The sequence below is a fragment of the Mesocricetus auratus genome, unplaced genomic scaffold (genome assembly GCF_017639785.1).
Source record: "Mesocricetus auratus isolate SY011 unplaced genomic scaffold, BCM_Maur_2.0 Super-Scaffold_100009, whole genome shotgun sequence".
Lineage (NCBI taxonomy): Eukaryota > Metazoa > Chordata > Mammalia > Rodentia > Cricetidae > Mesocricetus > Mesocricetus auratus.
The window spans coordinates 49,500,769-49,515,884 of NW_024429193.1; the positions used below are offsets into that span (position 1 = coordinate 49,500,769).

At 48.4% G+C, this 15,116-nt stretch overlaps 1 protein-coding gene across 1 annotated transcript; it reads left to right on the plus strand.

The window, feature by feature from the left end:
• The first annotated feature begins 4,631 nt into the window (after positions 1 to 4,631).
• Prok1 (prokineticin 1) lies at positions 4,632 to 9,233 on the plus strand. The gene is made up of 3 exons (XM_040751501.1): positions 4,632 to 4,746; positions 7,037 to 7,162; positions 9,113 to 9,233. The coding sequence occupies exons 1-3, from the start codon at positions 4,675 to 4,677 to the stop codon at positions 9,230 to 9,232; spliced, it is 318 nt and encodes a 105-aa protein (XP_040607435.1). The 5' UTR covers positions 4,632 to 4,674; the 3' UTR covers position 9,233.
• Positions 9,234 to 15,116: the final 5,883 nt, after the last annotated feature.

Genomic DNA, 15,116 nt, shown 5'->3' on the forward strand with positions numbered 1-15,116 from the left:
AGATGGGAACAAGAGCGGGACTGGCGAGGGTCTGGGAGAGAATGGGAAGGGGACACAAACCCTAGCCTTTGTAGAAGGCCACTGAGAAGAGATGTCAGGAAGAAGTGTCAGGGACAGAAGAGCAGCCTGGCTTCATGTGTGGGCTCAGAGGAGGAGTTGCATGGTTTGCGCCAGATGGAGATAACCAGTCTGGGTTGCAGGTTTCCCATCTGTAGGTAAATGGTGTTCTCTGATACCACTGTAATTCTGTCTCCTCTACACATTCCCGTTGCAGGATAAAAAGAAAGTCTTAGTTAGTTGAAACCCAGGTAGGTTGTGGGGTGAAAGTTACATGGGTGGGGGTTCAAGCTCTCAGGACTGAGGGGCACTTGGTCCTGAGTTTTTAAAATCTAAGGCGTCCTAAAGACAAGGTGGTATGAGATCACAAGTTGTACAAAGGCTGGAGAGCTCAGGGGCCAGGGGTAGGTCTATCTGACTGATTAGAAACCGTATTTTCCATGACCTCTCCATGTGGATATAGCCCCTACCACAGACTGACTGTTTGTGCTTCTTTAAAATCTTATGTTGGAGCCGAATCCTCAATGGGATTGTGTTGAGATGCAGAGTTTTGGGGTAGTGATTTAGTTAGGAGGATGGTGCCTTCAGAGATGGGTTCGCTGTCCTTGCAAGGATGCTGGAGAACCAGCATTGAGGAGGAAGGTGCTGTCTGTGAAGCAGAGCGGGCCAGCATCCTGATTTTGAACTTCCCAGCACCCTTATATTGAACTCCCTAGACTCCATGACTGTGAGCAGCACGTTTTTGTTGTCTATAAATCACCCAGTCTAAGGTATTTTGTTACAGCAACAGAATGTATAAAGATACTCCCCAACTCTTAGTCCCTATTCTGTCTGGTCCCTGGAGACTACTTTTCTTCTTCTAACTGGTTTCTCTTCCTCTTCTGTCATTTCTTTTTTTTCTTGGCACTGACTTTGTGTAGTTCCAGGTTCTCTTTGATGGCCTGGAGTTTATGACCCTGCATAAAACAAGCAAGTCCTCTTTTCTTCTTTAAGTCTACCTCAGGAGTTCTCAACATTTGGTACCATGCATCCAAACTTATGACCTGTTCTGGTTTAACTGTTGTAGATGCATAAAGTAATATTGCAAAGGAAATCAATAATATTGAAATATAGTTATCAAAAATGTCTGTTAATTTCCATGTGGTGATGAACAGAAAGGGATATTTTAAGGTGTTTGTAGCAATATAATGATATTAAAATAATAGTATTTTTTCTTGGTTATGAAGTCATGCGTTCTATGAATCATTTTGTGGGTTTTAGCCTTCAGCTAAAAGAGAAGAAAACGTTAAAATTCAGTTAGAAGTTAGTAAAAATCAAAACAAAATTTTCCTCTTTGCCCAGGTTTATTGGTTGTCTGCATCTATCTGTTCATGATTCCTTGGGGGCACTGTGGCCCCAGGTTAAGAATGTTGGGTCTGAATGTCTGAGTTCCCTTTGTTCTATTGTTAACTTTGTATCTTTGTTCTAAAATATATCCCAGCCACCTCAGCGGAAGAACCAGTAACAGAAGCGATACATTGTAATCCATTTATATAAGACAGGCCACCGTTCAGGCCTAAGAACAAGGATACTAAAGGACTCCTTGTTTGCAAAGCAGTGACGGTTACCTCAACACATCTCAGGAGCCTAAACCAGGTCAGGGTTTACACTTGCCAGTCCTGTCCCCAGACACACCATACACACATTCCTTCCCTCTGTCCCTCCCTCCCTCCATCCCTCCGTCCCTCCCTCCCTTCCTCCCTCCCTCTCTCTTCATGATATGTACACATATGGCTTTTTCACACAAGCTCTTTATTGCATGTTATCTGCTGCCCACCAGTCCTTAACCATGTCTTCGGTATAGAAATTTGCTAAAGGTTTGTCCAACACACCTCTACCAGCTTTCTTCTCTCATAAGGGAACCCAAACTTTTAGCACTTTGCATCATTTCCCCCACTCCCTCCAACTTGCTTCTCAATTCACCCCACCTCCATATTCTGGCCTTTGAATCCCAAGATCAACCAACCACAGGGCATTTGCTCCCGTGCCCAGCATTTCCAGGTCCTGACACAGGGGTGGGTCACAGTGAATGCTCGCTTAACTGACTTTCTGAAGAAAGAGGCAATGTCACATTTTTCTAAAGCTCCCAGGGTCTTTTCTGAGAGTTCCACCGAGTCACCAGCTGTCCCTCATCAAGCTGGCTCTTCTTCAAGCACTACCATCCAAGAGGAAGAAAATGCTTTCAGTCAGTGCCACTGTTTTATAAGATTTTCTTGTTAGAATTTCCTCACGGTAATTGTGTATTCTGGGAAGGAACTAGGGGAGGTGGTGAGAACTGGAGTTTCTCAGAAAACTGGGACTCTGAGGATTAGCAATATTCTTAAGGTCATGATGCCAGCAAGCAATCTTGTTCAAAGTCAGTGTGCCTGTCTGTGGGGGCCTGGCAACCAGTCACGGTGTCCAGGCCCACTGGGATACTTCTCTCACTAGTCATGGATGCCTAATGACATTTCTGTGCGAGAATCCTATTTCCACAAGATGCTTTGAGAAAATGACATTATGGATGAATATACCACAGGCTGTGTTTTCCTCTTAATGTTTCCTATGCCAGCACGAAGGGCCCTGGACAATTCTGCAGAAAGAAGCTCATTTAGGTAGGTGTACTCCGTGTCCCCAAATCTCTGACTGTGGAAAGCAATTGTCCATGTAACACCTTTGAACTGAGTACCTCTTCTCTGAAATCCTTAAGACCTGGAGTGCCCCAAGTTTGAAGGTCACCCCCAGTTTTGAATATTTGTATGTATACAATGGTATATCTCAGATGGGCTGTAAGTCTAAACTTGCATTCTGTCTGTTTCATGAACAACTTATACGCATAGTCTACATACAAGTTTCTATAGTATTTTAAGTAATTTTGCCTATACAGCAAGGTTCCACTGTGTAGAACTCTCCACATGTCACATTATGTCAGGAAGTTCTCCATTTTGGAGCTATCTAGATTTTAGACTTTTGGATTAGGGATGCATGTCCTGTATTAACATACTAGAAAACACACCTTGGAAAAATACTAGCTTTAGCCGGGCGTTGGTGGCCCACGACTTTAATCCCAGCACTCGGGAGGCAGAGGCAGGCGGATCTCTGTGAGTTCGAGGCCAGCCTGGTCTACAAGAGCTAGTTCCAGGACAGCCTCCAAAAAGCCTCGGAGAAACCCTGCCTCGAAAAACAAAAACAAAAACAAAAACAAAAACAACAACAACAACAAAAAAACCAAAAAAAGGAAAAATACTAGCTTTTATTATTGTGGAGACAAAAATGGATGGTCCAATAAAGGACCCAACAGTGTCTCTCTGGTTAGTCAGTAGGTTGGGTCCAGGGCTTCCCTCCAGCAAGAAGAGCTATGCTCAGAGTCACCGTCCCATCAGCCCCAGCTGAGCCCACTACATTTGCTTGCAGATAAAGCTGCTCTCATGCTCACCCCATGCTACAGGAAGACCACCAACATGGCTTCTTTTAGCAGCGGCCCAGCCCAAGTTCCCTTCTCTACAGGATACTGCCAGGGTGGAAGCTGTGTGCTTATATCTTCTGCTCCTGGTTCCTGTACTGGGGCATTTACTGCTTGCATGAGTTACCTTTTCCGCTGCTGGTGGAAACAAATTAAGGAAAGAAGGTTTTATTTTGGCCCACAGCTTGGGTGTACAGCCCATAATGACAGGGAGACCAAGGACGCAGGAAAATGAGGTGACAGGTGACATGGCATCTGGGGACGGGAATCACAGGGAGGTGAATGCCAGCACTCAGCCCCTCACCTTTTTGGTAGTCTGACTCTGTAGCTCATAGGGTGGTCCTCGCACCATGGAGGATCTTCCCTCCTCCATTTCGTTTTTCCAGGAATATCCTCATGGACATACCCAGAGGTGTGTTTCCATGGTGATTCGGAAGCCAGACAATTAGACATCGAAGATTCACCAGCACACAGGTATTTGTCTAGAGCCTGTTAGAGGGCAGACCCATCTGCGTATCCTTGAGAAACATCAACACCCCGGATGCATTTTTCCCATTTAGGGAAATTTAACCTTTTAGAGGCTAGGAACAGACACCACCTCACCCTCTGTCTTCTCAGCCACCTCTGTGCTGAATCCAGGTCAATGCCCACGTAATGATTGGTGGCTTGAGTGTGAGAGGATAAACACTCCTGTAGGCTGCACGGCTCAGTGTGGGTGAGGAAAAATCAATGTTGCAAATCTCTTAATTCATTACTAAAGCCATTCCCCTGACCCAAGCAGTGAAGAATGGTGCAGACAGAAATGGATAGCAAGTGAATTGCATGCAACTGTGTGAAGAGTGGTGCTCTTGGAAGAGTTAGAGCAACTGTCAAAGTGTCCTGATGTGTCCATTTTTATCAGTTCTGACGGTGGCGTGATGCCGTTAGAGATTCAGGTCTCATCTCTGCTTCTGAGCTCATCTGAATAATGCTGGTGATGGGAGGGAAGAGCGAGATGAGGTATCCAGGGGCAGCCCTGGATCAGACTATATAAATCTGAAAGAGGTAGGGCAGGGCAGCCTGGCCCGCTCAGTTTGCCCAGTGCAAGGCAGGGCAGAAGGAAGTGAGATCCACTGGAGTCTTCACCCCAAGGAATCATGAGAGGCACCGTGCAAGTCTTCATCGTGCTCCTCTTAGCAACTGCGTCCCATTGTGCGGTGATTACAGGGGTAAGTTTCTAACCTTCTCTGTAGGCTTGGGTTGGGGGCCAAGGTCAGGGTTCTGCATGGGATGTGAATGGAGACTCACGGAGGCTCTGCTGCTCCAATTCACCTAAGCCAAAGGGATTTGGGAGGTGGTCTCTACCTGGGATGGCATTGCATGTGATTTTCAGATGGGTCAGACCTCACTCTGACAGGGAGTTGGGTTTTGAGAAGCTGTGTGTAATGATAATATAGTTTTAAATACATTGAGAGGGCACTGGGATTTTGACATCGAGTCTTTAGTAAACTGAGGTACTTCGGTTGTGCCATAGGAAGCTCCTTTATAGGGCGGGCTAGTGCTCCCTTCCAAGACCCATCTGTCTTGTGTATACCTCGGTTTTCATCTACGTCTGGTCTACTTGTCCATGTTAACTCACAGAGCATGGTGTTGTGGCTCAGAGCAGAAGCACACAGAGTCACGCCCAGGTCTACTTATGCTGTTAGGAAGAGTGTTCAAACACCTCTTTTCATTCTTTAGTGAGTTCCCAGGGGCAGAACACACCCCAAACGTGCTATCCCAGGGCCACTGAGCACTTCATTCAAGCATAGTGTCCTCCCAGGTGTCCCCCAGTACCTTGTGTCCCTGTCGTATAGGCACATGCTGTCATATGCAAGATTGTCTTCATTAAAACACAGGGTTTCTGGGAGTTTTCCTGGTAGAAGTCAGGAGAAAAAAAAAGAGGGAGAATTAACTTTTATTTCAAGCTCCTCCAACTTTTTACATGGAAGGTAAGTGTGGATAATGCCAGTCAATTCCTGGAATTGGGTAAATTTTCATTTTCACAGAAAAGGCAACCTCATTGTCATATTCATAGGAAAGAGACTCCATTCAAAATAACACACAGTGCTAACAAATGCTTTGAAGGCAGAGTTGCATCTAGTGAGGGTGACTGCTGAGAGCCTTCTTGAGTTTGTCCTGAAGACCAGGGTGTCAGACCTGGGACAGAAGAGAGGATTGCCACACAGAGTGCAGCTTGGGAGTACACAGCCTGATGAGCTACTCAGTGTCAGGGTCACCAAGTCAGCTCCAGCATCTATCCCAGAGTGGCAATAGGCAGAGAGGCCTAAGGCACGTCTCTTAATGAAGAGCCGGTGAGAGAAGAGGGTTGGTCAGTCAGAACACAGTGCGGCAAGAGGAGCAGTCAGGACAGTGTTGAGGGGAAGGAAGTGGGGAGTGCCTAGCTGCCCTCCATTTCCCATGTCCCTTTGCTGTCCCTCTTCTGACTCCCACAAAGACACCAGGTCCTGACCTCTCCACACTCCCTCGCTCCTTACATAGTGACAGTCCAGGCTGTAGGGTCCAACCTCCCAGAGTGCCATGCCCGCCACTGCCAGGGGAGAAGAGTCGCAGTGGGACCTGCTTTCCTCACCCTTGGTTCTTGAGGGGCTTGCTTGGGTGTGAGAAGTGCCCCTGCTGGGTTAGAAGTAACTGCTGGTGACTGCTACTTGTACCTTCTCTAGTGGCATCCTCAGCTCCTCATCTGGATAAGTCTGGAGCTTCGGGTCCTGTCATATTCCATGCCGGCAGCCTGAAGGTACTCTGTGGCTACCACTGGAGAAAAATGAATCAAAACTCAGCTTCAAACTTCAGCCTTGAAGCCGTTTGGCCTCTGTGCAGTGGTCTGGCTGTCTGTCTGCCTCTCCACTAGGTCCGACCTGCTTTCTTGACCCTGGCTTTGGAATACAATGGGCTCGTTTGACCTATCCTTACATAGGCATTACCCAGTCACCCAGCTGGTCCAAACAGCCCAAACCAAAAAGTTCATGTTGGGGGCTGAGAGAGGCCAGGTGAGAAGCACTTGGGAGATAGGCCCCTGTGGGTTAGGCATGGGAGACATGCAGAGAGGCAGCTGACCATGAGTGCTGGAGGGCAAAGAGAGAATTCTCCCAGAGAGAACTCAGCAGTGAACATCCAAGGCCTACTCCCCTCTTCCCCACAACCCGAGAGTTCTAATTCAGTCCATCCTGCCAGTGTCGACTGGTATTAGAAAAGCTATGCCATCTAACATAGGTCTCCTCAAGGAATGGTGACTGCCACACCACTGAGCTGGGATGGTTCCCCAGGTTGAGGTCTGGTAGTCTGCTGAGCCTGAAGTGTCCTGCCTGAGACACCTGTGGTGTGACAGCCCAGGCCAACCTGTCCTGTTAATCCCAGGCTCTTAGTCACTTCCTCCAGACCCTGACAAGGATGGCTTAGTTTCCTTTCCTTTGTTGTTTTGGGTGGCACTAATGAGCTGGTCCTTTCTCTCCCCTGTAGGCCTGTGACAGAGATGTCCAGTGTGGGCCGGGCACCTGCTGTGCTATCAGTCTGTGGCTGCGGGGGCTGAGACTGTGCACCCCACTGGGGCGGGAAGGAGAGGAGTGCCACCCAGGAAGCCACAAGGTACTCCATAGGCACTGGATGGGCATGTGTGTGTGTGTGTGTGTGTGTGTGTGTGTGTGTGTGTGTGAACGACCATGGGCAAACAGACAGGGATCCTGGGGCCTGATCCAGCTTAGCCCAGGGAGTCTGTGGCTTCTGTTGACGACAAGGGGAAGATTAATATTGCTCACTCCCCAGTGGATCCAGCCTGATGGAAGGAAGGAAGGAATGCAGGCAGCCGCAGGAGTGCCACTCCAGGCAACAGCCTTACTTAGGCTGCCAGATACTGTTTGGGCATTGCTTTGGGTGCTGACATTGTACACCTGCATCTTTATAGACAGGCTGGGGAAACATAGTTATGATTTGATCTTTAAAACATTCCTTTTTTTTTTTTTTTTTTAGCAAACTGGGGAAAACAACAACAGATCATGTGACTTCCACAAGGCTCAGTCCAGGAGATAGCCAGGAGTAGAATGGAATTTTCTGAAGCCAACGATAGTCCTAGGTCACTGGTGCAGTGTACAGCCTCCTTGATTTTTGTGGAATGGTGGTACCAATTACAAAGGCTGCTAGCCTTTCAGGCAGGCCGCCCTCAGCTCTTTCCTGTTGTGTTTAGTGGGTCTGCAAGGACACACCGAAGGGAGCAGGGTAGTTAACCCTGAAGTGACTGGATTCCAAAGGGCTCCCAAATACCCTTTGTTCCTTGGAACAGACTCTCTTTAAGAACATAAAAATGCCTCCTATTCAGGACTGGAGCCAAGTATACTCGCTAAGAGGGACTCCCTCTTCAGTGTCCTAGGCAGCTAACTCTGGGTCTCTCTCTAGCCCCCAGGGACAGGGACAGCCAGGAGGCTCTTGGCTTTGGGAGGGTCGGGTGACGTAGCTGTAACTTTGGGGGCGTAGGGCCACTAAGGGGCAGGGATCTTGCTGAGCTGGACCTACAGCTACATGCAGCTCCTCTTAGCAGTCTTTTGAGCTCTGTGACTTGTCTGTACAGGCTCCAGTGCTCATGTAGGATCTGAGAATCTTCCAGCAATCTCTCCCAATCCCCCTCAAGGCCATTGATCTGTTTTTAACCACCTTGGGCTCAGGAAGCTGAAAGCTGAACCTCTTTGCCATTCTCAGTGCCTTGGGCTATGAAAGATGGTTCCAAATGATTCACTCTCTCATAAGGACGTCGGCATTAACAAAAAACAAATGTTGAGCGCTTCCTACAGGCCATTTTCCACAGTAAGTTTTCAATAAATACACGGTCCCAGTCTCTTTAGAGCCATATGTGGTAGGAGCTTTGAGCCCATTTTATAGATGATAAAGTCAAAGGAAGGCAAGGGTAAACAGGTGGTCAGTTGTCACAGATATGGTGAACGGCAGGTCTGGGATTTGAACCCAGGAAATCTGGTGCCGGGCCTAGTCTCTATCACTCTATTTAAAACTCACCGGGGGGGAGTGCTGAGATGACTCAGCAGGTAAAAGCACTTGCTATGAAAACAAGTTGCATATATAAAGGTGGAGGGACAGAAGAGACTTCACAAATTGTCCCTTGATCTCCACAGGCGCGCTCTCCCCATTATGCCGTCACGCACATAATAGCACATATTAAACAAATACCCTTTCCAAACTGGAGGAAACCTTGCTCTTTGATGTCAGTCACTGGTTAGAGAGGGTGTTTGTCCCTTCACAGCTATGCGTGATCCTGACCACAGAGCTGAGATACCAGGGGTAAGCAGAGAGATTCACCTACCAGAGGTGTCACAGTGTTTGCATGCATGCGTGTGTGAGAGCATGCTCATGGCCACAGGTGTCCCAAGGGCAGAGCATCAGCCTTATCTGGGTTCAAATCCTAGCTCCTCCACGAATTAGCTGTGTGACATTGTTGTGTCATTCAGTTCCTCGGTGCCTTGGAGTGGTCATCTGAGGAGACATTTGCAGGCCTTTCCTATGGCTGATGGATTGCTTCCTTCTCTCTTCTAGATCCCCTTCTTTAGGAAACGCCAGCACCACGCCTGTCCCTGCTCACCCAGCCTGCTGTGCTCCAGGTTTCTGGATGGCAGGTACCGCTGTTTCCGGAACTTGAAGAATGTCAACTTTTAGTTTGCCTGGGCTCAAGATCCCTACTGGGTGACCTCGACTGCATTACTTCTGTGTGGTTTAGTTCCCTACAGCTGCTCCATACCCACCCTGTGCACTGCGCATGTGTGAGCGCATGCGCATACTTTCCACTGTGGAACAGTCCACTGGTGTGCGTGGAGAGCTGTAGCCTTGAGAAGTTGGCCAGCCCTGCTCAGACTGCCTGAAGTTGTGACGTTGTGTTCCTCTCAGCTGCCTGCCTCTTCCCGCACGCACCCTTCTTCCTAAATCACACCTTCCGGGGCACTGGCCATTGAGTGCACCGCTAAGTCACAGGTCCTGTGGGGGTGGAGGACAGACACGAGGAGCATTCATTTCTTTGACTGACTGGCTCCTTCTTTTAGGACCATGGTACAAACTCAGCTTTTCTCAGGGCACCATTGGGAAGCAAGAGGCTTTCAGGGTACCTTTGAATTAGGGGTGAGAGGCAGCTCAGAGGGCTCGGGTATTGAAAGACCCCCAGAGTGGGGAGACCCTCACTCAAGTCTCGGGATAAGCGGATGCCCCAATAATTCAAGAGAGACCGTTCTTGATGCAAGCACACGAGGTTTATTCGGGGAACCAGTGTACTGGGGCCGAGTTTGTAACCCTGGCAGGGGCAGAGGAGTTCGATCCCCAGTAGCTGCAGTCCGGGTTTTTAAAAGGGAAAAACCATAAAGAATGGGGGAGTTTAGGCAAGCACCATACAGAGTGGGGAAGTTAGGTAAACACCATAAAGGATGGGAAGTTAGGTGATAGCTCATGCCTTAACGGGAAGGTTATAGGTTATCTCGAGCAAGCATTCTTGGGCCATTGTTCAGTTAAACATTGAGCAAGGCACCCGATGCATCAGGAATGTGGTGAGCTAGTTCCTGGATCAGGGAGTGTTATCTTTTAAGTTTATCTTGAGGTCATCGGTTTCTCAGGAGAGGGCAGAAGAACAAGTTACTCTGTGCTGGGCTAGTTGCTAGGGGTCTAAAAATGTTGAGTTAGGGTCTCTCAGTATGTGTGTGGGGGTTCTGCTGGGAAGGGCTGGGAGGATGGGGAAGCTCCATTGAGTAGACTTAGCATGGGCCTACCTCAACTCTCAGAGCTGGAATCCAGTCCCTTTGGATTTATGTAGATACTTGACCCCAGCAGGCCACGTGTGCCTAGTGATAGATAATTTGTGTCAGCGAGGGTGCTGGCAAAACCTTGAGGAGCCTGACCCCAGGCAGGTCGGATTTTCTCTACAAGCAGGTGGCTGCTGACTTGTCCCATCTCAATTCTCAGTCTAGATACAGGGTGTCCAATGTTGCCGTCCACAAAGTTCAGAATGGAGCAATCAAGTTGCAACAACAAAGTCTCCTTTGACAATTTTGTCTTCTGTCACATTCACAGCTATCTGAAAAAAAAACCTAGAAGAATATAAAATGTAAAAGGACAGTGTGCCATACCCACACTTTCTCAGGAGCCCCAAGGAGCGTTCACTGCAGTTTCCAAGGCCTAGGGTTCCTGTCCTCTTACCCCCGCCCCCTCCTCTGCTCAGTCCTCACTCCAGGGTCCACAACCCTGGGCCTGGGCCAGCACAGGGACCGGCTTTTGTCCCGGCTCTACTGACCTGCACATCCTTTCCTGCAGGAGACTACAAGCTCTTTTGCTTTGCTCCAGGCCCCGTCCTAGCTGTAAAATTCCTTTCCAAGTCAATTGTCCCATGATCCTCCTTATCTCACAGATCTCCAGGTTCCACTCACTGCCCTTGGGTATTGTCCTCCAGCTTGTGACCCTCCCTGCTCACAGAGCAACCCTGAGTCACAATGGTCAGAGCCTCCGTGCCTCAGAAACAAGACCCTGGAGTGCTCCCTAGGACGTTGTCACGACACCCTTCCTTCCTAGCCTCAGAGCAGGCCACCTGCAGACCCATAGGGTGATCAAAAATTTAACGTGACTGCACTCATTTTCATGTTTAATGTCATAATTCTGAGGAATGACCACTTAGTCTCTCTTGCTGTTCCAAAAGACAGCAAGGACAAACGGTGGAGAGGTTAGGAGGCTTCAGAAAATGTATTCTTTATTTAAGTAATATGCTCTTCAGAAATATGTTTATAGAAACTCCCTATAGAAATAGTATGCCCCTAAGACGAATGAATTCTAGAAGAATAATACCCTTTCAAGAGCCATCCACAACTTTAGTGACTGTCCTTAGGCCCAAGTCTTTCGTCCTCAGCCATTGGTGTATGGCGCCCTCTCGTGGGCTAAGTGGAAGTAGCAGGAGCTTGAAGGCTAAATGAAGACAGGGTGCTTCCAGAAAGTAGTGAGTTCTTCCGATATACCCTTCTTTGGACTCCACTGAAGGTTCAGAACAGTATTTGTAAAGAAGTCTGCCACCAGAAGAACAATCTTTACTAACACTCTGACTCTGCCCTACCTTGGAAGTGGCCTTGGAACCTGTGGTCCCCTTCCTGCGGACTTTAGGTCATGTGCTGTGATGACCCTGCTCACAGGTTTTCTAGAATGAGAGAGCAGATGTGAAAGCTCCCCCTTCCCCTGTCTGTGAGTCCCCAGGATGTAGCAGGGTCAGCAGAGCGGCCTTTGAGGCTCCTTCAGCACGTGGGCTGTTGCTCATTTAGCTATTGTTCCCATTACCTTCATAAGTTTCTAGTTAGCCAGGGCCTAGAGATCGCGCCCCTCCACAACAGAGGGGCAGAGGCCAGAGCAGAGACTGCTGTGACATATGCTGCCAGGTCTGCTTGCCAGAGCCTCCTCTGTCTGCTGTTCAGCTTCGAACCGCTCTCAGTGTAATCCTTAGTCTTCTGAGTGAGGTCTGGGTAAACACCGGTTAGCTACTGTTCTATGAGGTTATCAGTGCTGAGAAGGGGTTCCTGAAGGAAGAGGCTTCTAACGCCGAAGAGAAAGACCACAGCCGGGAGAGAGGCTGTAGGGCTGGACACTGGCTCAGGCTAAGTTTGTGGAATGAACCCAGATGAGCTCTCAGACCAGCCCAAGGGTCAACACTGAGACTGTTGGGAATCTACTAGAAAAATACCAGTCCCTGCCATGTAGATAGAGGAGCTCATGCTGGCCAGGGGCACAAGCTGGGTGTCTTAAGGGACATTTTCCCAGACCAGGGATTGGCATTGAAAGCAAAGAACTGCCCCGGCACAAACAGTTCTTTTTCTTTCCAGAGGAGTACAGTATGATATCCAAACATGGCATATTACTAGCCCTAAAAAGAAATACGTGTTTCATAGCATCAGTGGCCCTTGAAATCACTGGACTGCAGAAGCTTGTCATAAAAGGCCGCATTTGCCCAATTCCATTTATTTGAAATGTCCACAGCAGGTAAATGCACAGGTGGAGAAAGTAGGTCATAGTTGTCTAGGATTGGGGTGGGGTGAAGGCAGAGAAATGTGGAATAATCATTAAGGGTCCAGGTTTCTTAGGGGTGACAAGAATGTTCTAAAATTAAATTGTGGAGGTGCCTGTGTAACAGTCAACGTCTCCAACATCACAGGGGGGTGCAGCTTATGAGGGTAAAGGATGGCTGCATGAATCATACCTCAATACAACTATTTAAAGAAAACTTTAAGAGCCACAACGTTGAAAAGAGAAAGAAGAAAAGTATCTCCAGACGGAAGGACTGGGTGTGGTGTGCTGAGGAGACCCTCAGCGCCTCCTGTTGCAAGGATGGCTTGACTTTCCTTCAAGCAGGCAAAACCATATTCTAATGGTTAATTAGCACTCATGTTGTGGTGGGGAGGAGAATAGGTACTTCATTAACTAAAGCTACATATCTTGTAACCCAAGCTACATCTAGTCACCATCCAACCCCTGGGGGGGGTGTTCTTCATACAATTCCACCATCTGTGGATCAAACATATTAAAAAGAGTATCTGCATTGAACACGTGTACTCTTTCTTGTTATTCTCTGAACAATACGTATGACTGTGTGGCATTGCACTGTGTTAGATTTAAGTGACCGAGAAAGGGCTAAAGCATGTTGCAGGGTGTGCATAGGTACTCGCCAATCCCGTGTCATTTTCTACATGGGACTTGAGCACCCTCAGATTCTGGTATCCATTGGGGGTCTTGGAGCAATCTTCTGTGGTTTCTAAGAGATGTTCTGTCTCTTCTCATATTTGGAATCTGTGGTTTTCTACCTCAGACAATGCCTTGAATGGAAGTTTCCAGTATCTACACGAGATTAGTAGCACCAAAGCATTAGACCGTGCATGGCAAGCCAGGTGGGGTTCTAGTTTGTTGTGACTGTGGTGTCTTTAAATGAAGACAAGAATTATTTTTTTTATTCCTTGGAGGGCACTGCCCTGCCCACCTTGGCAGGAACAGAGAATCTGATACACAGTTAATGAGCACCAAATCCTCTGTGTTCCAGGAATGTGAGCACTCATGTTAGAATCTCATCATGTGTGGTTGAGCCATGGGCAGGGACAAGGCTGTGATGTATGAAGCATACCTTTTCTCACTCTGCTCCCAAGCTGGGGATGTTTAGCTCCAGAAACCCAGAGCCACTAGACCGTGGAGGCAAACAAAATTCAGATCGTGTCCCTACCCTGTACAGCTAGCCCTGCTGCAATCTTCCCTATCTCTTCTGCTCGTCTGGGGAGAACAGCATAGTGCTTGGGTCCCCAGAAGATCAGTGATCCAGGTCACACCAGGCATGTGACTCAATATCCATCTCCCCGAAAGTTCTTTCTCACACTCTGATAGCCCTGGCTATCCTGGAATTCACTATGTAGTCCAGACGGGCCTTATGGCAACCCTCCTGCCTGGGCAGGGAGATGCCCTGACAGACAAGAAGCTGTTAGCATGCTCTGGCAGAGAGCCAGAGCGGAGCCCAGGAACCTGTTACAAAGCAAAGCCCAAAGGTTAAGTAAACAGACACACCTGCACTGCCATTTCCTTGGCTCAGGTGCAGTGGGTTGCTCAGCAAGTTGCTGCGGTCTCCGTGTCTGCTTACTGATGGGGCAGTCCAGTGCTGAGCAATAGAACCAAATAAGTCTGAGCCCTGTTCCAGTTACTTCCTGGCTTGGGACTTCGGTCAGTTTACTGAACTTTCTCTGCCTCAGTTCCCCCCTCTATGAGTGGCAGCAGCAACAACAAGAGGCCCTGCCTCTTGGGGTTGCAGTGAAGAGGAAATGTTAGAGTATGGGAAATGCTCAGGTCGTCATCCACCATGTGGAAGCAGCTTGGGGGTGGTCTTCTTATGAAGACATCTTGAAGAGTCAGCACTTGGCTCCTGGGCCCAGCGTTTGGGGTTTTTGTGCCCTCATTTAACCACCAGAGCTTGGAGGTCTCTCCTTAGTGGAGGAAACCAAAGATCTGGGAAGGATGGAAAAGCTGTTTGGATGCATTGCAAAGGCCACAAATCTGAACTTAGCAGCAAGAAACCCCACTGTGTTCAGACAGTGTTCATACCCTGCCAAGTTCAAGTGCACGCACAGGTTCCTGGAGGCAGAGCCTGGTAACAGCTGCGATTAGAAACAGGTGCACTCTGACCTCCACCCTAGCTTTTCCCAGACTGTGGGCAGAGCAACTCTGTCGTGAGGACACATTCCTTCAACACACCTCACCACAGCAGATTCCAACTGTGGCAAGCTGCACAGGGTAGATTCTGGGGTTACCAGCAGGGCTCGATTCGATTGCAACTCCCAGGCCCCTCACGAGCTCTCGAGCTGTGACTCCCATATGGTAGTTCTGTACCTGTTACCTTCTTAGAAACCTTACCTCAGCATGTCAGTCAACCCAGCAGTTGGAGGAAATCAATTCAATGAATAGCAAAACATCGACAGTGCTGTGCAAAGAGCCGAGGCAGCTCCCGTTTGTAAAGCCCCACTCCATGTGTGGACTTCGTATTAGAACACAGCTACTG

Coding starts and splice junctions, on each gene's coding strand:
- Prok1 (XM_040751501.1), top strand. CDS start 4,675: ATGAGAGGCACCGTGCAAGTCTTCATCGTGCTCCTCTTAGCAACTGCG. Junction 4,747..7,036: donor ATTGTGCGGTGATTACAGGG/GTAAGTTTCTAA, acceptor TCTCCCCTGTAG/GCCTGTGACAGAGATGTCCA. Junction 7,163..9,112: donor GCCACCCAGGAAGCCACAAG/GTACTCCATAGG, acceptor TCTCTCTTCTAG/ATCCCCTTCTTTAGGAAACG.